We start from the raw sequence: 23,481 nt of genomic DNA on the forward strand, positions 1-23,481 counted from the left end.
TGGCCCAGGCCAGGATGCCACTGGCCTTCTTGGCCCCTGGCACAGCTGGCTCGCGTTCAGCCGCCTGTCACCCGCCGCCACGGGGCTCCTTTTGCTGAGGCAGAAGAGGGAACAGACGCGATGCCGCAGCTGAGTGCGGGACAGCCGGGAGGGACCGCGCACGCAGGGCTCAGCCGGCGGTGCGGAGAGCCCGGCGGCCGCGGGATGGCGGCGCTGCCCCGCTGCCGAGGCCGCGGCCGTGCCTGTGAGCGGGGCCGGGGCGGCGCCGCCGGGGAGGGGTTTCCCCGCCGCGGCTTAAGCGGCTGNNNCGGGGCTGCCCGCTGGGCCGGGTGCGGGACGGCTGCGGCTGCTGCTGGCAGTGCGGGCGCGGCGAGGGCGAGGCGTGCGGCGGCGGCGGCGCTGCGGGGGGACGCTGCGCCCCCGGCCTCGAGTGCGTGAAGAGCCGGCAGCGCCGCAAGGCGAAGGGCGGCCCGGTTCCGCCCGCCGCCGGCCCGCCCGGCGTGTGCCTCTGCAAGAGCCGCTACCCGGTGTGCGGCAGCGACGGGCTGACGTACGGCAGCGGCTGCCAGCTCCGCGCCGCCAGCCTGCGCGCACAGAGCCGCGGCGAGCCCGCCGTCAGCCAGCGCAGCAAGGGAGCCTGCGAGCAAGGTGCGGGGCGCGGAGCGGGCGGGCGGGTGCGGGACGGGGAGGTCCGCGCTGCTGCCCGGTTTCAGGGCGGAAACGCCGCGCCTCCCGAGTGCTCCTCATGCCCATTTATCGGGGCGCTTCTTTGTGAAATGGACGTGATTTCAGACCCACCTTAAATGGACTGGAGAGTCCCAGTCGGATGGCGCTGCCTAAACTTGGAGTAACTCTTGGGACCAGGCGCAGAAACGCAGAGGAGCTTGGGCGCTCGCTGTTGGCTTCCAGCGGTGCTGGAACTACACTCCCTCACTTTTCATGCTTTGCCTGAAGCTTGCCATTTGGGCTGCTGTGAGATGGAACAAAAGGGGTGAGCTATGCAGGGGAGTGTTCTGCCCGGGATGGTTGCAAGCAGAGAGGAAAGGAAATGATTAAATGGATGTGAAAGCCACAGAAATTAAGAGCCAGCATCCACTGACTTGCTTTGGTTCTAAATGAAAACAGTGACTTTCCTGTGAGCTGCACTTAGCGGTTTGCACTTACAGCATTTTCAACCAGGAGCTTGATTCATCCCAAACTTTTTCTTAGAGATGGTGCTCAGGGAAGAAATTGTTCTGCTATGGAGCCTCTACTAGAAATTCTGGCCTCTGAGAGTAGTTTTTGCTGGGCGGGAGGGAGGAGTAAGACATCGCATGCAAATCATATACTAAACATCTCAAGGACAAGATTGCAGCGCCAGTGCTGTTTTAGTGGAGGAGTGTTCTCATAAACACAGTATCTGCAGGTCACAACCTCCACCTCCTCCTTCTCTTGCTTCTCATAACTGAGGCCAAGTATTTTGCAAAAAAATGTTTCTGAAACTCCCAAGGCAGGCAGGAAAGACTGGCTGAGGATTGGGTTATGCGCTTTGACGTTGCCCATTAAATGCCCTGTGTGGCTTTTCACAAACCTTGTCCAAAGCATTAGGCTTACATATTAGCCAGAAACAGTGTGGTACATTATTAACTCCTGGAGGGAAGGAATTTCAGCCTTCAGGACAATATGGAATGAGATGAGAATGGCCTCAGTCTCTGCCTGTGTCCAGTATTTGGAAAGAGCCTTTCCTGCCCAGTGGCCTCAGGAGTCCTAAAATGTGTGCTGCTTCTTGGCTCTGCCAGCCCAGACAAGTGAGCAGATGGGTTTGAAAGACGTCATGCTTCAGGTGTGCACTTGAGAAGAAGGCTGTGTTCTCACTTGTCTTGCCCAAAGTAACATGAAAGTTCATTGCAAAGCAGGTATTGATACTTGTAAGATACTGTCCCAACCCTTGGCTGTGCTTCCTGGTTTCTCTCCCAGACTGGATGCTGGTTTGACCTGGTGGGGCTTTGGTCCAGACTATGGAGACAGAGTTTGATGAGGTAAATGCAAACATCAGCCACTGGCAGGAAGGACTGACCTTCCAGCCTCCAACAGGTTTTCTGTCCTGTGATCCTCACAGCAGCAGCTTCGCTGAGGAAGGGTCTGAGAGTGGGACAGCCATTCCACACACAAACTGCATCCTTTCCTTGGAGAAGGTCTCTTCAGGTGGGCAGATCTGCATCAAGACACCTTTGTGGGCTGTTACCTGTTCAGGAATTTCACTGGAGCATGTGGTGCAGAGCAACTGGCAAAATGTTCTGTCCTCCATCATTCAGGGGACCCATTCTTCTTTTGGCTTCTGCTGCTGGGAGAGCTCTGACCCAGCATGTCAGGGAAGGGAGCAGGATGGACCTGGGCTGCTCAGCAGTGGTGTCACAACTGACCCTGCAGAGATTTCCCTCAGCTGCATGAACCTTCCTTGTGCTGAGGGCCTTCTGGTGATATGCTCTGTGGCTTGCAGCAGAGGCAGGGATTTGCCCAACACCCCTGCTAGACAGCTGGAAGTATTTCTCTATCCCTCAGGGCCTCCAGGTAGTTAGGAGCATTGGGTGGGAATTGCGGGGAGTTGTAATCTTCACATGGATTTTGAAACACTGACAGGAAAGAACACCCATCCAATCAGCCTGACAGGATAGAACACTTTCCAGTATCTTTCCAGAGAGGAGATGACACTTTTCTAGGTTAGTAGAAGGACCTGAGTATTGTGGTAGTCAAATAGTGGAAGTTCTGGTTTTTGCCATTTCCCACCAGAAACAGATGTGATCTCTTTAAGGCACTGTGCAGGGTGGGATCCAGCACAGGGAGACCTGAGACAAACAGGCGGGATCAGTCATTTTTGTGACAGTTTTTGCACAAAAAGAAGTCCTTGGGTGACAGAGCACTTGGGCTTCCTGCTTGTGGTAGATGGGCTCTGAGGTGTCTGCATGCCCTCACACATCCTTTCAAGTCCAAGAGAGAGCAGCAGACAGTTATCTAAGAAGAGATCCAAAAACATGTTTTCAGCAGTGAGTCCTAACTGTGTTTGATTGCTCTTGGGATTTTTAAAATTTTTTTTTTGTTCAAGTGGAGCTAGAGGGGGGAAGACTCATTTTGCACATCCTGTTGGATCTTTCTTTGATATTAAATAGCAAAAGGAATGAGCATGTTCTCAGCCCTGCAGAATTTGCCTTGACCTTGTCCTTGATTGTTTCCCAGACCTCTCAGATGTGATGTCTGTGTTTTGTACAGAAATCATGAAGCCATGCATAAAAAGGTAATTCTGCATAACCAAAACTTCCTGCTGGAGGGCAGAGGAAGACACAGTTGAGAAGAGTTTGAAAGGGCAGAAATAACCCTTGCTCTACCTGCACTTGGGAGATGGAGTGGTCCAGCTAGTCCTTTCTGGAGTGGGTTTTATGTGGGCAGGACTGTTGGGGATGTCTGGAAAAAGGCCTCCTACTTGATTGCTAACTCCTTGAAGCTGCCTGGCTGCTCTTGGTGCTGTGCCAGCAGAAAAAGCTGCCTGCCTTTTTGCTCTAGGGGAGCTGGCAGAGATGCCATGGTGCTCCCTGCTGGCTGGGCTTCTGCTTTGCCTCATGCTTGCACTCAGAGCTGGCCCTGGGTTTGCCCTGCTCCCTGTCAGGGCACCACTATCCACATCCCATCTCTACCTGTGTGTCCCAACAGCCTCTTTGTAGCTAATCGCAGCACTGAGGATGCAGGAGGTGGATGCTCTGAGGTTTTCCATCTGCTTTCCAATATTGCCTTTAAACAGATTGTCTGTTTGCTCTCTGCCCATGAAGATGCAGCTCAGGTCTGCCTCCAGGTCTTGCAGGCAGGGCAGGTCCAGACACAAAGCAGAAACCTGCTGGTGGGGCAGGTACAGGCGGTCTGGGCTGCCTCCTCTGGTGGCCCCCTTGGCAGAAGGGGAGGCTGCTCTGACAGCTGGGGAGCTGCCCTCTGTCACTGCTGTCACACAGCCGTGCACAGATGTTCAGAAGTGCCTCTTAAAGAGTTGGTGGCTTCAGGAATGCAGGATGAAATTCAATTTGCAGTGCACACACTGAGGCTGTTTGCAGCCAGCTAGGACCTGGGGCAGGAGGACTGTGGTACCCACTGCCTTGCAAAGCCAGCTGGCATAAAGAATTAGGCCTGCATGGCTCAGCTCAAGCCAGGCAGAAAAACAACCTCAAAGCGCCAATCCCCATTAAAAAAAAAAAAAGCTATCAGGATTCCTGATGATGATCTCTAAGCTGAAAAATACCAGGCACTGACTTGTTGCCTAACCAATGCAGGAAGGGACAAATACCCCTGAGCCCTTCTTATCATTAGCTACCAGCAAATACCTGCTTTGAGAGACGTGACCGCTGGAAATACTGCCAAAGTTGTCTCTTACATGGTTTGAAGTCCCTAATGCTTGTTCCAGCAGGGTTGGGGTGTCCAGGTTGTTTTTCTGTTGTCAGTCAAGACTTTCTCTTTGTGTTATGCTCCCTCATCTCTTGGTGGAAGCCTAACTCTTGTACTTGCTCAGATGCAGTGTACCACAAAGCAGCTCTCAGCAGACTTCAGAGGACAGTGTTTCACTCTCAGGGGAACTGGTGCTGCTTTGTACCTACCTACAAAGACCTCCTGGGGGTAGAAACTCAGGGCCTCTCTGTGTGAAGGGTAAATTTGCTGGCGTTCCAAGCACTCTGCTTTTTTTTTCTATTCATCTGAGTGTGGTTTAAAACTCTGTGGCTCCATGAAAGTGTTTTTCCAGCACTGGGAACATGCAGGGCTTTTCCTTATGATTGTGAGGGCTCCCACAGATAAACAGCAGAACCAGAAGAGATTATTTTACAAGTGACTGTAACCAGCATTAAACTTGTCTAAATCTCACCAGCAAGGAGATCCCAGTCACTGGAGCTGTGCTGCCCTCTCAGAGAGGTATCTTTTTGGCTTTCCAAAAGCCCAGACAGCATCCCTCATGGAAAGGGTTTCTTTTGCTAATGTGCCACACATCAGCTCTAGGGTATGGAAGAAGGTGGGTATGAGGTTTCTTGGCGGTCCACAGGGTTTAAAAAAACAGGCTGATGGATGTAGGATTGTGACTGCCAGGCTCTTGTGGAGACTGGCAGCCCTAGGGGCAGATTTATCTCCCCTCCAAATTCCTGCCAGTATACCCCATCAGTGGTTTTGCTTTGCTGATGCTTCACTGTTCCATAAATGTTCATCTGTGCTGCAAAGAAAGAAGTGCCAGGTTCCCACAGGTCAACTTCAAAACAAGAAACATGAATCACATCTGTTGGCTCATTCCATCCAAATTCAGCTGTTGAGGCTTTGCCAGAAATATCAGTTTTGAGGGTGGTTTGTGTTATTTTTTTAATCCACCACCAGAGTAGAGCAAAAACAGGAGTTTGGGAAAAAAAAAACAACTTGTGGGAAATGGCAGACTGCTGTTATCACTGAGATTAGCTCATCTTCTCCTGATACAGCTGCCTTAAGTACAAAGGCCCCCAACTCTAGACACCACAAAACATAGTTCATAGCCAGGCACATTCTGCAAGAAATTCTTCTAGATTTGTTAACAAGAGGTTCAGATTGCTGTAGTTCTTTCCTTCCATTCTTCCTTTTCTGGATTTTAAGGGATTTAGAAGAATGTACACATTTCATGAGTGGTTTTGTCTTTGCTGGGTAAAGATTTAGAAAAGTTTTTGCTAAGTTATCTTGGCTGGAAATGAACCGAGTTCCCTGATTCTCCTGTAAATCTGGTGAGAGTGGGGGTCTTGCAGCAGTGGCCTGCTACCTGCTGGCTTCCACTGCAAAGGAAAACATTGCTTTTGTAGGTGGATCTTTCCAGCATAGTTGTGCTGCATCCTCAGAGTCTGTGACAGAGCACTCTGGGGTGGATCCCATCAGGGCCCACAGATTTGTGAATGTCCAACTGGCACAGAAAGTCACTAATAATTTCCTCATGGATTATGGGGGCTTTGCTCATCACCCCATCATCAACTTCCAGCTCTGGGAGATGGGTATCCTGAGGACAACTGGCCCTGATATTTAACACAAAGAAGGTATTAAGTGCCTCTGCCTTTTTCTCATCCCCTGTCACTGCACTACCCTCTGCATTCAGCCAATGATGGGCCACTCCTCAGCCCTCCTTTTTGCTGCCAATGTATACATGGAAACTTTTTTTGTTGTCTTTAACTATAGCAGCCAAATAAAATTCTAGTTGGGCTTTGGCCTTCCTAATTTTCTCCCTACATGACGTCACAACATCCTGATAGTCCTCCCACATTACCTGACCCTTCTTCTAGAGGTGATAGATTCTCCTTTTTTTTCCTAAATTCCGGCCTAAATTCTCTGTTTAATGAGGCTGGTCTTTTTCCCTGGTCCCTTTTTCCCTTTTTCTACACTTGTGGACAGTCTGCTCTTGAATATTTAACAATTCCTTTTTTAAAACACATCCAGCCTTCCTGGACCCTTGTGTTTCATGACTGACTCCTCAACACTGCTGTTCATTGCTCTCAGTGTTCAAAAATACTGGTGATTTAAAATTCATGTGTAACTTTGGGGACTTGTAGCACAGGTCATAAATTCCTCCTTAAAAGGCATTCCACTATTTGAAAAGGTTTTGGTTCATTGGAGCTTGAGTTTTTATGGTTACTGTGCTGAAAGTTACTATGGAAGTTGTTTAATATATTACTTGTTGGAGTCCTAGAGAGCAGCAGTATGCCAGGGACTATGCAGAAGCTTCACTGCTCAGGAGGATCCTGTATTTCACCTGTGTCTTCACTCTCAATCATCACAGCATACCCAAATTCACTAGGAAAGAATGACTACTGATCAGCAAATTCCACCCTATGTTTGTTTTTTCTGTTGCTGGAAAGGCATGCTGTGTTTTAAAAAAATGTGTTTAATCCTTTGTTGGGCTGAGGTTGACTGAGGTTAGAACTAAATAGGAGATTACCACGTAACAAGTCTAATCAGGTCGGATTTTTGAAAGCCCTGCTTGCTTTTCCATGCATAAATGCTGCCATGCCTTTTTTTCTGTCTCTGTTTTCACATTCTTTCCAGGCTTTAGCTCATGGAAGTAGATGATCTTTGTGGTCCCTTTCAAGGCACAAGGTCTCTGGAGGCAGCGTTCCCAAACCACGGTAAAACACCAGGGCTGGGATTTCCAGCGGCAGTGCTGTGCACCACGCTGAGCCCAGTGCTGTGGAAAGCAGGAGTTTCTCCATGGCACAGTGATGGTGGGCCAGGGCTCTTCCTCAGTGAGCTGACTAAGGCTCAAGTCTGCAGGGCTTGGGCCAAAGCTGTGTTTGTGTTTGCAGCCTTTCCAGGGTCTGCTGGGGAGCATCCAAACAGACACAGCATCCAGCACTCGCTGCCTGCTGTGGCTCCTTAGTTTCCTCAAAGACAGGCTACAGGAGGACCAGAAACGCCTTGAGAAGAAGGTAACAGAGGAGGCTTGTGCATCTGCCAGAAAGCTGCAGGCAGCTTTGGGAGTGGGCAAGGCTGGGAGCTGCCCGCGCTTCCCATCTGCTGCCGCCTCTCACAGGGCACTGACGTGGGAGGGAGCAGCTGAGGCCGTGCCAGCTAACATGACTGGATGTCCATTGCTTGTGGCAGGTTTCCCTTTTTCCATATAAAGTAATTTTCAAGGGAAAGTACTTTACCAGCAACTTAGGAGACTGGAGTTGGTTTATTTTCAGGCTTGCAATAGCTTGTGAGAGTGAACAATGTTCAGCTTTTGCTTGGGTTTGTCCTCTTGGGGAGTGTTCCCAGCCTGTGTGTGACCTGGGGCTGTGGCAGGGCAGTGCAGTGCTGCCTGGGAGCCAGGCTGACACCCACGTGAGCTTCAGTCTGTGGTACATGTGTGTTCATGGTCTGAGCATCCAGGCACTCCCAAGCACCAGGACATAGCCCACGGTGCTTAATGCCCAGCTGATTTTTGCCTTTAGTCACATACCTGTAGGCCCCTTGATTTTAGCAGAAAAGTCACTGCTCTGCTTGCTGTGTGGTTTTTATTTGGTTGTGTGTGTGAACAGCAAAGGAAGATTGGTGAGGGGCTGCTAACCCTCAGCTGAGTGACCATCCAGGAATCAGTGAGGGACAAGTGGCTGGGCTGGGAGATGCCAGGTCTCTGCCAGCTGAGGCTGGGCACAGAAGGGGTGCCTGGTGCAGGAGGGGTGTCAGGAAGAGATGACAAATAATATCCTCATCAAGGACGCCAGAGGCTCTGCTGTGCACATTGCTGTGGCAGAAAAGCAACTACATAAAACAATGGGAACTCCTTTCCAGCTGCTATTTTTGACATAACACAGGCTGTCAGTTCCCTGCAAGCTGCAGAAAAAGTGTTTTCAGGCTCTGTCCCAGGGTGAATGAGCTCTGGGGCTCTGTAAGAAGCGCCTTCCTGGGCCAGGGAGAGCTGTTTGTTTTACAAACAATGGGCAGAGCACAGAGGAAATGCTTGAAGTGCCTGTGGAGAGCAGCTAATCTCCATCAATAGCCTGGGCTGTCATCTTGGTTAAGGAGCTCATGTGCAGTCAGGGAGCATCTGTACATCCACAGTGTCCCCGGCAGGACAGCAGGGACCACTCAGCCACCTGGGTGGTGGTGACCATTTTTTTGGGCAGGTGCAGCCCTCAGGTCCTCAGCCTGAAGGAAGCTGATGGAGAAACCATCCTGTCTGTGGGCAGTGCTGCCAGTGGAGCAGCCATGCCTCCGAGGTGCAGGCTGTAGGATGGTGGTGGGGGAACTCCTTGCTGGCAAGAATCAAGACATCTGCTCTGTACAAGGTGGGTTGGTTTCCAGTCCCGGCTTTGCTTCCTTCACAAGAACTCCTGAAGCAAGAGGGGCACTTGGAGGACGGAATGTCCTCACATCTTCCGAAGTGTGTGCAAGGCTCTGCCATCCCCTGCCTCTCCTGCTGTGACAAGTTGCCATATCATCTGTCCATCTCGGTCCACTTTGAGGGCTGAGCATGAGTGGGACCAGCACAGGCAGCAAGAAGGGTGACTGCCATGCACCTGGGTGTCAGCTCACTGTGAAGAGAGTTTAGCTGCTGCTGTGGCCAGTTGTGGTTTGACTTTAAAGATGATGACTTCTTGGCCTTTCTCATTTATTTTTAGTGGCGGAAGAGCCCAGCTCTAGAGTTTTGGCTGTATGGATTTAAGTCAAATGTCCAGAGAGAGCACAGTGACTTTTCCCATGACACTTGCTGCATCTCTCAGGATGTGTATTCCCTCCTGGCCTCAGAGCTGTGTCAGATACAGGCAGAGGCCTGTGGATGCTTCCAGCTCATTTTACAGCCAAATGTAGAACGTCATGTTCTGCCTGGTTGGATCAGGATGTACATCCCGAGCTCAGGACAAGCTTGTAACAGCCAAGCTCTCATTGTGCTGTGACTGCTGTGCCAAGCCAGACAGGGCTTTGCTGTGAAGCTGTGCAGGCAATTCCCCTGTCTGAGAAGGTAAACAATTTCTCCCCACCCATGAGGTGGGTAGAAATTCCTTGTCTCTTTTCCCCTGACGGCAGCTGCTGATGAAAGATCGTGGTGTGACCTGTTCATCCTGGCAGGGAGAATAAACACCTCTGGGCAAGTGGGTGCCTGAACCCTTGGCACTGGGGGAAACTTGGCAGTAACCAAGACTGAGACACCTCAGGCAGTGGATTTAGTGGTGTGCTGAATGCTGCCAGTTCCTAGCCAGGAGAGAATTGAGCCACATCCTGGAAGAGCACAATAATGCCATAACATCTTAACATAATGCCTTAACGTGGCTTTTAATGTAAGAGCCAGGATCTCTCTGTGGTGTGAGGCAGTGATCACTGGGTAGCACTTGTGTGTTTCCTGCCTCATGGAAGAACCCCAGTGATAGGATGGTGTCCTACAGGGGCAGACACAGCTTTGGCAGCCGGGGGCAAGTCCCAGGCTCTGCTTTTGGAAAGCCTATTTGCATGTGGAGGGCTGGACAAGAGAATAACAGCAGCAGGCTTTGCTGGGTGCATAGCAGCTGCAGACCCCTCACAGAGCGTGGGTCCAGCTAAGCTGCCTGGGGACATTGTGTCCCATCACAGCTTCCAAGCACCTTATTGTCCCTATTGTTTAAGGGATAGCAGAAAAAAGAACAGCTGGGCTGTGCAGGAAGTGCTGCACTGGGTAAGGGGAGCAGAGTGCACAACCTGAGGTGGCCCCATCCTGCAGATGGCAATGGGCTGGCCACTGTAGGGTACTCAGGGGAGGAAACCTTCAGCAGGGTGTTGAAATGCTCCTTAAATCCTCTTCTCAACTGAGAGACTCATCTCTGTGCTGATGAGGAGCACCTGGGTTGTGGTGTCTGCCAGGAAACCAGCCTGTGCTGACTATTAGGTGTGGTTTCAACCATCGCCCAGGGCTACACATAAAACTTTTCTGCTTCTCTACAGCTGCCTCCTGTTAAAAATCAGAACTGGGATACTTCTGTAACAGAGAATGTTGAGTGCAGCCACCCCTAGTCTCTGAGCAGCTTCCCTCCAGCAGGCTGTGTACAGTCATTCCTCGAGAGAGAAGTCTCAAAGAGAAGAGCAAACACTTTTCTAGGTTTGCACCAGCTGTTCAGGAGCAGGGAACCACCTCAGCATCTCTTGGGCTAAAATAGAAGCATGGCTGGTACCATTTGGCTGTGATACTAGTGTGAATCTGCCCCCGGTCACGAGGAGGAAGAAGACACCAACTTTGTGCTGATGGTGGTGCAGCGGGATGCACTTGAAACCTGCACCCCACTGTCTGTGACAGGGCTGCAGGGTAGAGTGCACATGCAGGGCTGAAATCAGTGCAGATTTAGGACCCCATAAGGAGCATTAGGACCCATATCTTCCCCTCTTTTACAGGACTGGGAATGAGCTGTGTGTGGTCTGTGAGCCAGTATACGCAGGAGCTTCTGTCAGGCTGGCTCTGGAGTACCTGTCTGCATAGGAAATGCCTTCTCCTGATGGAGCATAATGGGAGCTTTAGTTTCCTGTTACTGCCTGCATCTTCAGAACAGAAGGGGGAAAGCTCTTTGTGGCATTCTTAGAGCTATCAATAACTGGAAATAAACACTCTGTGCTCCTTTGGTCTGCACTTCCTATTGCAGGGAATTAATAGCTGCGTTTTGCAAAACAGCCTCACTAAAGAGGGATTGAACAGAAACAGCCTTTCTTCCCTTTCTGGGATATGGGTTATGTCTCCAGCATTTCCCAGCCTGAGGGATAAACATCTCCAGCCAGATCTGCAAAACAACCCTGCTCTGATCTGCTTTAGAAGCAACTCTCTATTTAACCAGGAATTGGAGCTCTCTGGAGAAAAACACAGCTCTGCAGTCACCTTCTCCCTTCCCAGATTTTGCCCATGGAGAGCTCTGCTACCACCCAGCCAACCTTCTTTGGCTGAGCATTGCACACAGGTAAAACAGGAACAGCATAACATGGAATTCTGCTAGCCCACATTGAAATCATGCTGGGAGAAATGATGCTGCAAAGTTGGGCAAGCTCTTCATGGCATGACAGAGTGGGATGCACCCTGTCTCCTAGGCGTCCTTTCCTCCATGCCAGCTGACTTTGTGACTGCATGGTAAGCAGAGCCAGCAGTTGGTACAATTATTCTCAAACCCTGAGATGAGAGAATACAAACAGTATTTCACTTCTAACCTCAACCTTGCGAGGAGGAGGACTCATCACCTGAACTGCTCAACACTTGATTTTTCATCTGGGGCAAGCGCCCATCGGTCTGGATAACTCAGGGCTGGGTGTGTGTGTCACTTTGGAGAGAGAAGTGTTGTGATGTGGGATCAGTCCAGTGAACTTTGATTCTAGCAGGGATCACTTTCACCTTATCCTCAAAACCGTGACTGGCTCCCACTTAAAAGGCTTATCATGGAGTCAGGCTTGCAGTCACCTGGGACTTAAAAGCTTTTCTCCCTTTTTGCAGGACCCTCCATTGTGACTCCTCCTAAGGACATCTGGAATGTGACAGGAGCACAAATCTACCTGAGCTGTGAAGTCATTGGCATCCCAACCCCTGTCCTCATCTGGAACAAGGTAAGGGCCCTGCTAGGAGCTCTTACAGCACAGCAATCCTGAGGTGGCTGAAAGTGCCTGGTAAGCACAAAGGCCATAGCAGATCTCTGTAGAAACACGCCTCTTTGATGAGTTCTCTCATCTCTGCAGTTCTGTCCACCCCCTCACATCTGGTTTTGCTTAGTTTTTAGACATTATTTAGCAAATAAACTCTTGTTGATCCCGCGCCAGGACAGGACTCGTGTTTCTCTTGGTAGCGCCTGGTATTTGGAGCATGTAGGGAATGTCCCTTGACCTGCCTTCACCTTCACCCTGCTGGCAGCAGTGACTGTGAGGTGGCTAGACATCGCCCACGTTGGGAACAGGAACCACATGGGGCAGTCACTGAGCTCCAGTAGCCTGCAGCATGTTGATTTTGGCAGCACTGGTAACATCTGGCTTAGGACGGGGCCAGTGTTGAATGGAAAGGATCCTGGCTGTAGGGCTGAGAGGCACTGCATGGCTCCTGCAGCCTCCTCAAGTGCCACAGGTTTGTGCACACTTGTGAAAGGTCTTAAAAGTAAGCTGAAATGTTACTACTTAAGGATACTAGGGAGAAAAAAAACTAGGTTGACCTGAAGTTTGCTGTAAGACAGCAAGCTTTATTTGTAGGGGTTCAAGAGCAGACTGTCAGGTGAGCATACAGTGTGGGCTTGTTGACTCAGGCAGCGTGTTCTGCTTGTTTATGGATAGATGCTGAGTTTACACTGACTGTCAGTGCTGCTCTCCTTTTCATGCCTCTCCCTCATGGCTGAGAGCCTGCTTGACCTGGTGGTAACAAGGGCTGAGCACCACTTATCCCATGCTGGGCTCTGGGCAAGACTGCAGTGCTGCTTTCCCATTGATGCTGTGCCTACCAGGAGGGGCTGCCTGGTTTGCTGCAGCAGAAACAGGCAGGGCTGAACACAGCCTTGGGGACACACACACAAGTTCTGTGAGGCCAGATCAGCACAGGGCATGTTGGCCCACCCCACTGCCCAGCACCACCTGTCCCAGAAAACTGGGCCACTCTGTTGCTGCTGAGGTGAGGGGAACCCAGCCGTGGTGTGGCTGCACTACATGGAGGACAAGGTGAAACTGTGACACTAGAAATACAAAACTCATCCAGGTATATCTAATGTTGATCTGTGTGCAGGTATGGCTCAGCATGCAGTTCCAGCATAAGTTAGTCCAAGTTCTTACCCATTCCTACCCCTCTGTTTAGATAATTCGAGGACAGTATGGTGTCCAGAGGATGGAGCTTCTGCCTGGGGACCGGGAGAACTTGGCTATCCAGACCCGGGGGGGCCCTGAGAAACACGAAGTGACTGGCTGGGTGCTGGTAAGTACTCTGTGTGAGCACAGAGCTGCACAGGCAGCAGAGTGCAGTTTGCCAACTGCTTATGGACAAAGAACACTACAGCAGACAAATGGCAACACAGGGAATTTGGAGGAATAAAACCTGTGTGAGTTAGAGATGAAGGGTAAAGGTGGCTGCTGGTTCCAGTCTTACCTGGTGCATGCACCCTTCCTCTGTCTAGCATGCAGCAAAAGTGTGCACATCACTTGCAAAATCAGAGGAGTAGAGGGGAGGACAGGGTTTGACACAAAGAAGTTCTGTAAGATACCTGAAAACAGAATCACCTCTGCTGCCAGTGCACGAGATGCTCACTGGGGGAGCGGGGTGTGTTTTTTCCCTTAGATATCTCCTCTGAGCAAAGAGGATGCTGGGGAATACGAGTGCCATGCATCAAATGCCAAAGGAGAGGCAACAGCTTCTGCGAAAATCCACGTTGTGGAAACTCTGCATGAAATAGCCCTGACCAAAGGTTGGTAAGTGTGGCTGAACACTCAGCAGCTCTCTCCCCTAACAGTTTATTGTTATTTGATACAAAAGGACTACCTCTGTTTAACACTATAAAAAAAAAAACAAAAAACCCAAAACCCAACAAACCCTCGCCCCACTAGAAATACTAGTTTAATGTGCAAGTTTTTGCATTTGACAGAACATTCCAGCAAATCTTAGCTGCTACAGTTCTCAAGGGATTGTTAAATAAACCCCCATATGCTGTAAAGTACTGGAAATACCAAATAAACATTAAGAAACACCCTCTGGGTTTTTTATAGAGCAGTTTCCAATGGGTTTCCAGCCCTACATTTGTGTCATCCTTTCATTGTTGTCTGGATGCTTTCAAACCTGCTCCTCTCTCCTGGGAGCAGTATTGGCACAGCAGCAATTCCAGTTCCTGCCATGTTCTCTGCATGCTGGGATGTGACACCTCAGGAGATTTGCCACAGCATGTCTGTTTGCTAGGCTGTGTGCAAAGCTGGTGGCAAACCAGCCACTCTCATCCCAGCTGCAGAGGATGGCTCAGTACCACATGCTTAGGAATAAATCTGGAGAGCCAGAACAGTAACTGCAACCCTGCTAGAGGCAAAGGGACAGGGAATAAAACATGTGGCTAGAGAATACCGTGCTGCCCAAATCCCCTATTGGATGTAATCCTTAGTTTTAATCCCTGCTAGCTTTATCCAAACTATATAGTCTTGACTTTTTGTGTCCTTATGTCTGTGAAGAGCTAAAATACTTCCCTTAGAAGAGCATTAGCAGCACCTGGCACTGAAATGAGCAATGAATCCAAGTATCATGCACAGGAACTTTGCTAATGGTTTTAAGGTAGTCTCTAATCCCTTTTCAAACATCTTATTTATGGATGTGAATAAAATTGAGTTTTACTGGGTTGTGCCATGAACAGCAAGCTTGTACCCCAAAACAGTTTGTTTCTTGCACACACCCAGCACATGCTACAGCTGGTTCTTTTCAGCTGTAGGAAAGCTCTGAGGCATCTGGAGCGAAGTGATAAGTAAATGTAGACTGCCACTTTAAAGGAAATTGATAAAGTTAATGGAACAAACTGTCAGACATCATAGCTACACCATGAGAGTGTGTGTGCCATGTCCAGGTGATCTCAGCACAAAAAAAGGTGTCTATTATCACCCCCCTGCAGCAGGGAGGGAAGGAAAGAAAGCAGGAAGGAAGGAGGGGTCAGGGCTCATCCTCAGCCAAGAGATCCCAAAGCTGTTGCCAAAGTTGCAATATTCCCCCTTGGAACAGGACAGAGTGTAACATGTTTTTGTTTTTCCACAGATGATGGTGCAGAGCTGTGATGTGAGGACTTTCACTTACGCACAGTTTTAAATTAGTATTTTGGAAAGCTGCAAGCTCTGGCTTTTTCTAGCTGACTAATCAGTCCCTCTTAACTCCCTTTTTCTTTGAGTCCCAATTTGCTTGCACACTTCTTTCACAGATACACAAATAGATTCACAAGCTCGATTACAAATTTTAATTCTATTTACAGGAAATAAACATACTTTTGAACAGCACACGGCAGATGAGTAAAACTAATTTTGAATGCAACGTGTACAAAATGAAACAAAACCTGAGTACTTCACTTGAGTCTCATAATTAAAAAAAAAAAAGCCCTTTTAAGGCTAAACACTCATCATACGAGGTGCAATACTCATAGACATCAGTTCCTGGAAGAGGAGCTTGCAGGCGTAGGGCATTCGAACCAAAGATATCTGGAAAGAGATTGCAAAAGTCTTGTGATAAACACTCATAAAGCATCAACTTCCACATCCTCTACACAAATAACTTCGTTGAGTTTTTGGCTTAAAAGCAAATCTGAAGTTATGCATGAAAGCATTTAATGAGAATTGCTCACAGACAGTACCAAAGCAAGAAGGAAGCTGAGCCTGTCTGTAGGGGCTACACAGCAGCTGTCCAGAACACATTTTTAACATAAAAATGCAGCCAAGGGATCTGATCCTAAACAAGAACCATTTAACAGAACATGTGCATAGCAGAGTGTGCCTGAGGTGCATAAAGCGGGTAAGGTTTCCAGCACACATCACTCTGGAACCCCAGAGTGCCATTGTTCAGAGTTGCAGCAGTAAGTCCTTGGCACAAAAAAAAGCCTGTTCAAGGCTACTATTTTTATCTCTGCTACCGCTGTCCCTTGACATACTTCTGTAACCAAGCATGCACTGCAGAGCTTTTATTAAATTTAAAAAACCCACCAAAGTGCAGCACAAAAGACCTCCTGTGGGGACCCAGCTCTGCAAGCATAAATATCTTCATGGGACAGTCACAAGGGCGATGCCTCTAAATTCCTGTGATTCTGAGTTTTACTTCTAAAAATAAGTTCTTGAGCATTTAAAGTCTCTGAAAACTCTGCACTGTACAACACTTGAGCAGCATTTCCTGCCAAGTGACAAGCCAACACTGTAAAATTAATAAGGAAGCATCCAAATTGACTACAACACTGTAAACACTTAAAACAGTTATGAAACTAAAATAGCAATTGTTCTGGTGCTTCTTTAAATATTTACTTCCCTATCCTCCTGCTTCACTCAAGTGGCATTTCCTCCTGCCCACAAGGAGAAACAATGGCTGATGGAAACCACACGCACCTGAGTTTTATTGCGGCACCCGCGGCATTCGTAGGTGTGAGTCCTCGTGTTTGCAATTGCCATGATTCCACAGAGGTTACACACGTGGACCTGGTATGGGTCTGAAGCTTCAAACAATCTTTCTCTCAAGAACTGGGCTGCTCCATGAGCAATCTGGCAATCTCGTTCCATTTCTCCAAAGCGAAGGCCACCATCACTAAAAGGAACAGAAAAAACCCTCAACTTTGGAGTTCACTGGCAAAATAATCAGTTCTTGTTGGTGGAACAAGTATCTGTATTGCAAGGCAGGAGGAAAGCTGTGCATCAATTTTCCTCTAACACCACAGAATAAAACTGTGAAAACAGTCATTAATAACTGCTGATGAGCATTCCTACAGCTGGTGTCTGACAGCCATAGCACAACCATACAGCAAAATGAAGTGTACAATTAAGTCACCCTCTGCTTATCTGTGGTGGCTGTCTGCCAGATGTCCACCAAGCAGCTCTCTGGTCCCCACCATGTCAAAAGGACATGGGGAGAAAGTAAGATGGAAAAGCTCATGAGTGGAGACAAAACTAGGGAGATTGCTTATCAATTACTTCCACAGACAAAACAGACTCAGCATGGGGAAAATGAGTTTATCACCCATTAAAAATGGAGTAGGATGATGAGAAACAAAAGACAAAATTAAAAAGTTCACCTCCCCAACCTTCTTCTCAGGTTTATGTCACTCCTTTATTCCCAACTCCTTCCTCCCTTCCCTGTGATGACCAGGAGAACAGGGATTGCAGTCGACGCATCACAGCTCTTGGCTGCTCCATTTGCCTCACAATTTTTGACTCTCCACCATGTGGCCCCTTCCGTGGGACAGTCCTTCACAAGCTGTTCCAACATGGACCCTTCCCATGGGGTAGAATCCTTCAGGAACAGACTGCAGCAGCGGGGGTCTCCCACAGATCATACCTCCTACCAGGAGCCTGCTCCAGTGTGGGCTTTCCACAGGCTGCAGGGCAGTTCCTGTTGCATTTCCTCACTCCTCTCCCACAGTGCTGCCCAGCATTTTTTACCCTTTCTTAAATACATTCTCACAGAGGTGCTACCAGCACCACTGCTGGGCTCAGCTCTGGCCAGCACTGGGGCTGCCAGTGCCAGCTCTAAGTGGCTGTGTCCACCATGGGGCAATCCCTGCTCCTTTCTCAGAGAGGCCACCCCAGCAGTACCTCCTGCTACCAAAACCTTGGCACGTGCACCCAAATACAACCTCTTAAGCCAAACACATAAAGAAAATGGGCAGCTATTTGGGGCGAGCTAATTAAGCTGCAAAGCTGGAGTAACTGCTTGTTCAGGGCTAAAAGCTGGACAGGAAAACAAAACACCACAAATAAACTAGCAGGGATCCTTACCGAGATCTGCCTTCCATGGGCTGTCTGTTAAGGATCTGGATTGGCCCTCGTGCACGAGAATGGATTTTGTCATCCACCATGTGCTTCAGGCGCTGGTAATAGGTAGGACCAATGAAGATCTGGGATGTGATTTTTCGACCAGTGAAGCCATTGTAGAGGACCTGAAGAAGTCAATGTAAACCTTACTACCCATCAATGGTGTATTAAAAAAATTACAGTGGATTGATACTTTGATTATACCTCATTTCCTCTCAAATGATAGCCATAATCTGATAAAAGGTTGGAAATCTTTTGCACGTTGACAGCATCATTAAAAGGTGTAGCATCACCAATTTCTCCCTTGTTTGCAGACACCTACAGAGAAGAGATTTGGAAAAGTTTGTCAGGTTTCTGAAGGACTGGTTAGACCATATTTAGCTGTTTCAAACAGTTGTAACTCTTAATACTGGAATTTGAGATTCCATGCCAATGGTAGTACCCTATCTCGCTGTGTTTATCTGCCACATATTTTAAAAAATACACACTATAAACAATTTTGCCTCTCCTTATTCTAGGTCAGGGGAAAACGCCTGGAACAAAAGCAACAAATGAGAGAGCACACTGTAGGTAGGACCTGACCTTCTGGATAAAATTTACAGGACAGTACATCTTCCATAAGAAACCTCCTTTTGCTATCAAATAACTGGAGAACAATCATTTTTAAATGAATCAACACCTACTACATAGTGTTTATCTTTACAAAAAAAAAAAAAAAAAAAAAAAAAAGCTCTAAGCATCTAACAGTCCCCACCAAATTTTAATTCATATTGCTGAGACATGCAGTATAGAAGACTGTTCTTACCTTGCCCTGAAGACACTCAATCAAGTGACCAATGGTCATACGGGAAGGGATGGCATGGGGGTTGATAATGATATCAGGTGTGATGCCTTCACATGTGAAGGGCATATCCTAGAGCAGGGAAACACACAGTCAGCTCCTCAGAACATCATGTTTAGGAAAAGTATGTGCCTGGATCCAAATAAAGTCTTTTAAAGAATTTAAAAGGCATTGGAATAGGTAAAGCAGCTGTGTCTCCCTCTAAAAATATTTTAGCTACATTTCAGTCAATATTGCACCTGAGTAGATATTCCACAGACAATTCACTTAAGACAGTTCCAATGTTAAGATCATCACAGGTAAGATCAGAAGAAGAAAAAAAAAATTACCTCTTGCCTGTACTGGATCCCACAGGTTCCTTTCTGACCGTGTCTGCTAGCGAATTTATCTCCAATTTGTGGAATTCTTACAGAACGTACCTGTAAGCCACAGGAAAACATGCAATTGGTAACTTAAATACAGACCAAAGATCATTAAAGCAAAAAGCACAAACATCAGTGCTCACCCTAATCTTGCAGAATTTGTATCCTTCCTGGTTCAGGGTTACCATGACCTGGTCTACAATCCCAGTCTCACTGGTCCGCAGGAAGGTGCTGCAGTCTCTCTTGGTGAAGCGCCTGTTGGTGCTCTCCAGCTCATCTTCGTTTTCTGGCAGAGTGACTGTTTTGCCAATGATGACGTCATCCCCAGACACACGTACCCCAGGGGCTATCAAACCATCATCATCAAGTTTGTCGTAGATTGCGTGTCTCATACCTTGAGGGGAAGAAGGAACCAAAAAAGTAGACTCCCAAAATTTTCAACCTACTGACTCTTGATGTTCTGTATCTAATGCAAATACCTCAAGTGGTACGGTAATTTCTATCAAATACAGAAATGTCTGTATTAATATATCCCAAAATGAAGACTGAATCAGTTCAACACTACCTTTCCCACAAAACCTTACCTTAAAACCACTCCTTTATCTTACCTTGGCAAGTTTCACGTGTAGGCTTCTCAAAAACTTCCTCTTGGTCATACCCTTTCTTAGACTCCTGCTCTTTGTATGAGCGATAGAACACAGACCTGAAATAAAGGTGTAAGTCTCCTCCAGTGAAGCCAGCATCATTTTCACATATTATGGCTACTGTTACTAATGACAACCAAATCCAAATAATGAGTGCATGCCGCACAACCTTTCCTCTGATTTCCTGTTAATCTGACCTTGACTGAGGGCAAAACAAAAAAACAAAAAAAAAACAAAAAACCCAAACCAAACCAAAAAAAAAAAAAAACCAACACAAAAAAACCAAACAAACAAACAAAAAACAACTGTAAAGTACAAAAAAAACCCCCTCAAAACAACAAAATACAAAAAAACCCAACAAAAACAACCCACCACACAGAGAAGTTTCAGAGGGCATTATGATGGCCACTCTGCAGATATTGCCAAAGTACCTAAGGTAACAGGCTAATTTTTGATGAACTGCAAAGACTTGTATCTGCTTGACACCATAGAAGTAGTTATTATTCCTAATGATTATTCACATCTTCAGCATATCATTCTCATATTATTTTCCTCCTTATGCATACAATTTTGCAAACTTTTTTAGGCTTCTACTGCTACCTTGCAGTGCTACAGTCAAGTAGCACTGAGCTGCAGTGAAAAACTTTCAATTTAATGTAAGGTTCTTTCTGGTGCTTTAAGGGTTTTTGTTTGCTGTCTCAGTTGCCAGCACACCAAAGTGCTTTCAGATACTATAATGCATGAAGTCACATCAGCCACCAGCTGTGCCAGCAGCAGTTCCTTCTAAGGAGAGGAACATTCCAATCCTAACTGGTAGCAACTGTCTCACTAAAAAGACAAGACTATGCTAAAATGCTGGAACATTGTTCTGGTAACTGGCAAGACTTATATGAAAATACACCAAGGAAGAGTCCAAATGTTTTTCATTAAACTGTGATACGACGGACCCTAAACAGAATAAAGATCAAAATGGGAGACCAAGAAGATGAAGTGGGCAGACAGGTTTCATGGTGTTTTGCTAAGATACACATTCACTATTTTCATTGTGTTGCTCCCTCAATCCCCATTAAAAAAAAAAATAAAATGCTTCTCAAGTGGAAAGATTCGGAGAATGGCATCTTCCAGCATAAAATGAACTTTTTTTGAACCTCTGGACAACTCAGTATAGCTTTTTCTTTTAATTCCAAGCAGTTAAAAAATTTACAGTCTTACCTGAAAAAGCCTCTGTCAACAGCAGAACGGTTCATAATGACAGAGTCTTCCTGGTTATAGCCTGTGTATGATGCAATGGCTACAATCGAGTTGATACCTACAATACGCAGAGAAAATATTTTAGAAGAATGCACACATGCCCAGACAGACACTATTTTAACTCAAAATAGGCTGTACTCTCTACAGTCAAGCTGTTCTGCCCTTTCTCAGATAAAATCTCTACATCCCACACACAAAAACATGCAGCATCAGCAAACTGAACTCTGAGTAGAAAAGAGAGTCAAGAGTGACCCCTTGTGAAAAAGCTATCAAACATCAATATAGAAAATGCATTTTTTCAGTTAGATTTTAGTAGGTTTTTTTTTTTTTGTAAAGTAGTTTCAGTTGCAACACTACCAACAGATTTTTTGCAGTCTAGGTGTCCAGCTACAACCTAACACTTAACCTACACTTATTTCTTAAATTGCACACATTTGCTAAATGTTCAGGTATTCTACACACACCATGATTAAAACCCCATGTTTAAAACAAAACAGAAGAGTAGTGTCTTTGTTCCATGAAATGAACTGACAACGCACCTGCTGGCAACTCTCTGAACCTCAAGTACTCCATGGAGCGTGTTGTTACCAGGGGCTTCTGGGGATAATACAGCACATGTGCCAGCGTATCCATACGGACATGGAAGTTGGTGATGTAGACTCCCATGGCCTGTTTACCCATAGCAGACTGGTATGTGTTCCTGGGAGACTAGACAGACAAAGGGAAGACCATTAATTATGGACATAAAGCTCCTTATACACACACCTGTGGGTTTTCTATCAGCTTTAAAAGGAGGATGTCAGCAGAGGTGCACTGACCTGGTTGTGATCAGGGAAAGGGATAATAGATGCACACACTCCCAGGATCATGGATGGGTGAATCTCACAGTGTGTGTATGTTGAACAATATGCCACACCCTTCTCTTGCAAGTCATCTGGAGTCATTGCCAGCATCACAGTCTCTTCTTCCAGGGTGTCAATGTACTCTACTACACCACTGGCCACGAGATCCTGCCAACTGAACAACCAATAACTCAATTAACACCTAAAATGGGTCTCTTCAGCAGTGACAGAAACAAGGACTTCTCTGGCTTATTACTACTACCACTGCCTCAGTGTGATTAAAAAAAAACTGATTAAACTACCAGGCATCTTTGTGCTGCACAAAGTTTTAAACATTCCTCTCTCCAACCTGAATGTAGCACCTTCCAAGATGGAAAATGACACCTTCAGTTGAATTTCAGGAATGTCCCTCACCTGTAATTATTATACTCTCGTTCCTTCAGTTGGTCAATGTGCCTTTTCTTCAGCAGCAACTTCTGTTTCTCCACAATTAAAAGGGGCCGACAAATTCTGCCTGCATCAGTGTAGATGCGGATTTCTCGCTCACGAATATCTCTAATCATGGAGACCTGGGCAAGACAGCAGCACCTCATGAGTATAAAGTCTCAGCTTGGAATCACAACTACAGAACACAAAACAGGATAACCAAATTCCCTAAAGCAAAGTCTTTCCAGACACTATCAGAAGCACAGAACAAAGAGTAACACTCCTATAAACAGGAGTTCATTATTTTCAACTGTTTTGTCTTTCAACTGGATCATCTTTAAAAACAAACAACCCCCATAAAAAAACCAACCCCACAACCAAGCAACAAATCATACACAATCAAGCATATATTAATAAAAAAATAAAATTCAAATGCACCAAATACAAAAACCTCCCCAAAGCACCCACAAACCAAACCCAACAGAAGTATATTCAGAAAGAGACTTGCAAATAATTGAAACTTGAAACTTGCAAAGTAGTATCAAGGCATTATCCTCTCTTGCCTAAAAGGACACCCCAACTCTAGATGTAAAGATTTATACCTCTGACACAATGATGTCCATCTGACGACGAAGCTTCCTTAGGGTATTCATCAACTGCTCCGGATCTTTGTGTATTCCTACCCAGCAGCCATTAACAAATATCTTGGTAGCACTAGAAAGGGGAAACACAAACAAATAATAACTAAAGATATCCCACCTTACCAAATAACCCTCAAACCCTTGAAAAGTTGTGCAGGATAAAGCTTAAGTCTGTTTGAAGAATTTTATTTGCACGTACTCAGCTATTGCTGCTGGAGATATTTCTTCTAGGTTTTCCATACTCCACTCTTCCAAGAACTCCAGAATTGGGGATGGCTGCGACCCCACAGAAATGTAAGCCATCAGGGCTAAGTTCTTCACAAGTCCTACTGCATGACCCTAGCAGAAACACAAAGTTGCATTTTCAAATCAAGAAGATTGACGAATTTCAACTTAACTCCTCAAGGAACCGGACACAAAGCATGCTTCCAACCACCGAGTTAGCTATAAAGCTAAATATTTGTGTCAGCATTATTAAAAAAGTGCAAGGGATCATCACAAGTGCCACGGCTACAAAATGACTGTGAGGGAAAGGCAGTCAGTACACAA

General features: G+C 46.9%; 3 protein-coding genes across 6 annotated transcripts in view; 1 reads left to right on the forward strand and 2 right to left on the reverse strand.

Annotated features, from left to right (window-relative positions):
- Nucleotides 1–11,917, reverse strand: part of LOC121364733 (probable E3 ubiquitin-protein ligase HERC4) — a 35,227-nt gene extending 23,310 nt beyond the window's left edge. For 2 of the 4 annotated variants that reach the window (XM_041488216.1, XM_041488217.1), the window contains exons 1-2: nt 1,165–11,917; nt 799–970 (exon numbers count right to left, since the gene is read on the reverse strand). The gene's annotated coding sequence lies outside the window, so the exon portion shown is untranslated. Of the gene's footprint in view, nt 199–798; nt 971–1,164 lie in introns of those variants that run through there. The other 2 variants (XM_041488218.1, XM_041488219.1) reach the window with 2 other exon arrangements.
- Nucleotides 121–15,417, forward strand: IGFBP7 (insulin like growth factor binding protein 7). Its single transcript, XM_041488244.1, has 6 exons — nt 121–133; nt 250–648; nt 11,927–12,036; nt 13,259–13,375; nt 13,736–13,862; nt 15,182–15,417. Exons 1-6 carry the CDS (start codon nt 121–123, stop codon nt 15,199–15,201), a joined length of 786 nt encoding a protein of 261 aa, XP_041344178.1. The 3' UTR covers nt 15,202–15,417.
- The window catches only part of POLR2B (RNA polymerase II subunit B), a 16,776-nt gene continuing 8,658 nt past the window's right edge, over nt 15,364–23,481 (reverse strand). Inside the window, exons 12-25 of the mRNA XM_041488212.1 lie at nt 23,132–23,271; nt 22,894–23,005; nt 22,280–22,434; nt 21,842–22,040; nt 21,563–21,731; nt 20,985–21,081; nt 19,737–19,831; nt 19,272–19,522; nt 19,096–19,185; nt 18,731–18,838; nt 18,130–18,243; nt 17,890–18,050; nt 16,507–16,702; nt 15,364–15,615 (exon numbers count right to left, since the gene is read on the reverse strand). Of these exons, the coding sequence (XP_041344146.1) occupies nt 15,526–15,615; nt 16,507–16,702; nt 17,890–18,050; nt 18,130–18,243; nt 18,731–18,838; nt 19,096–19,185; nt 19,272–19,522; nt 19,737–19,831; nt 20,985–21,081; nt 21,563–21,731; nt 21,842–22,040; nt 22,280–22,434; nt 22,894–23,005; nt 23,132–23,271 (1,977 nt within the window). The 3' untranslated portion in view covers nt 15,364–15,525. The remainder of the gene's footprint in view (nt 15,616–16,506; nt 16,703–17,889; nt 18,051–18,129; nt 18,244–18,730; nt 18,839–19,095; nt 19,186–19,271; nt 19,523–19,736; nt 19,832–20,984; nt 21,082–21,562; nt 21,732–21,841; nt 22,041–22,279; nt 22,435–22,893; nt 23,006–23,131; nt 23,272–23,481) is intronic.

Source organism: Pyrgilauda ruficollis, unplaced genomic scaffold (assembly GCF_017590135.1).
Source record: "Pyrgilauda ruficollis isolate IOZ18807 unplaced genomic scaffold, ASM1759013v1 scaffold89, whole genome shotgun sequence".
NCBI classification, from domain to species: domain Eukaryota; kingdom Metazoa; phylum Chordata; class Aves; order Passeriformes; family Passeridae; genus Pyrgilauda; species Pyrgilauda ruficollis.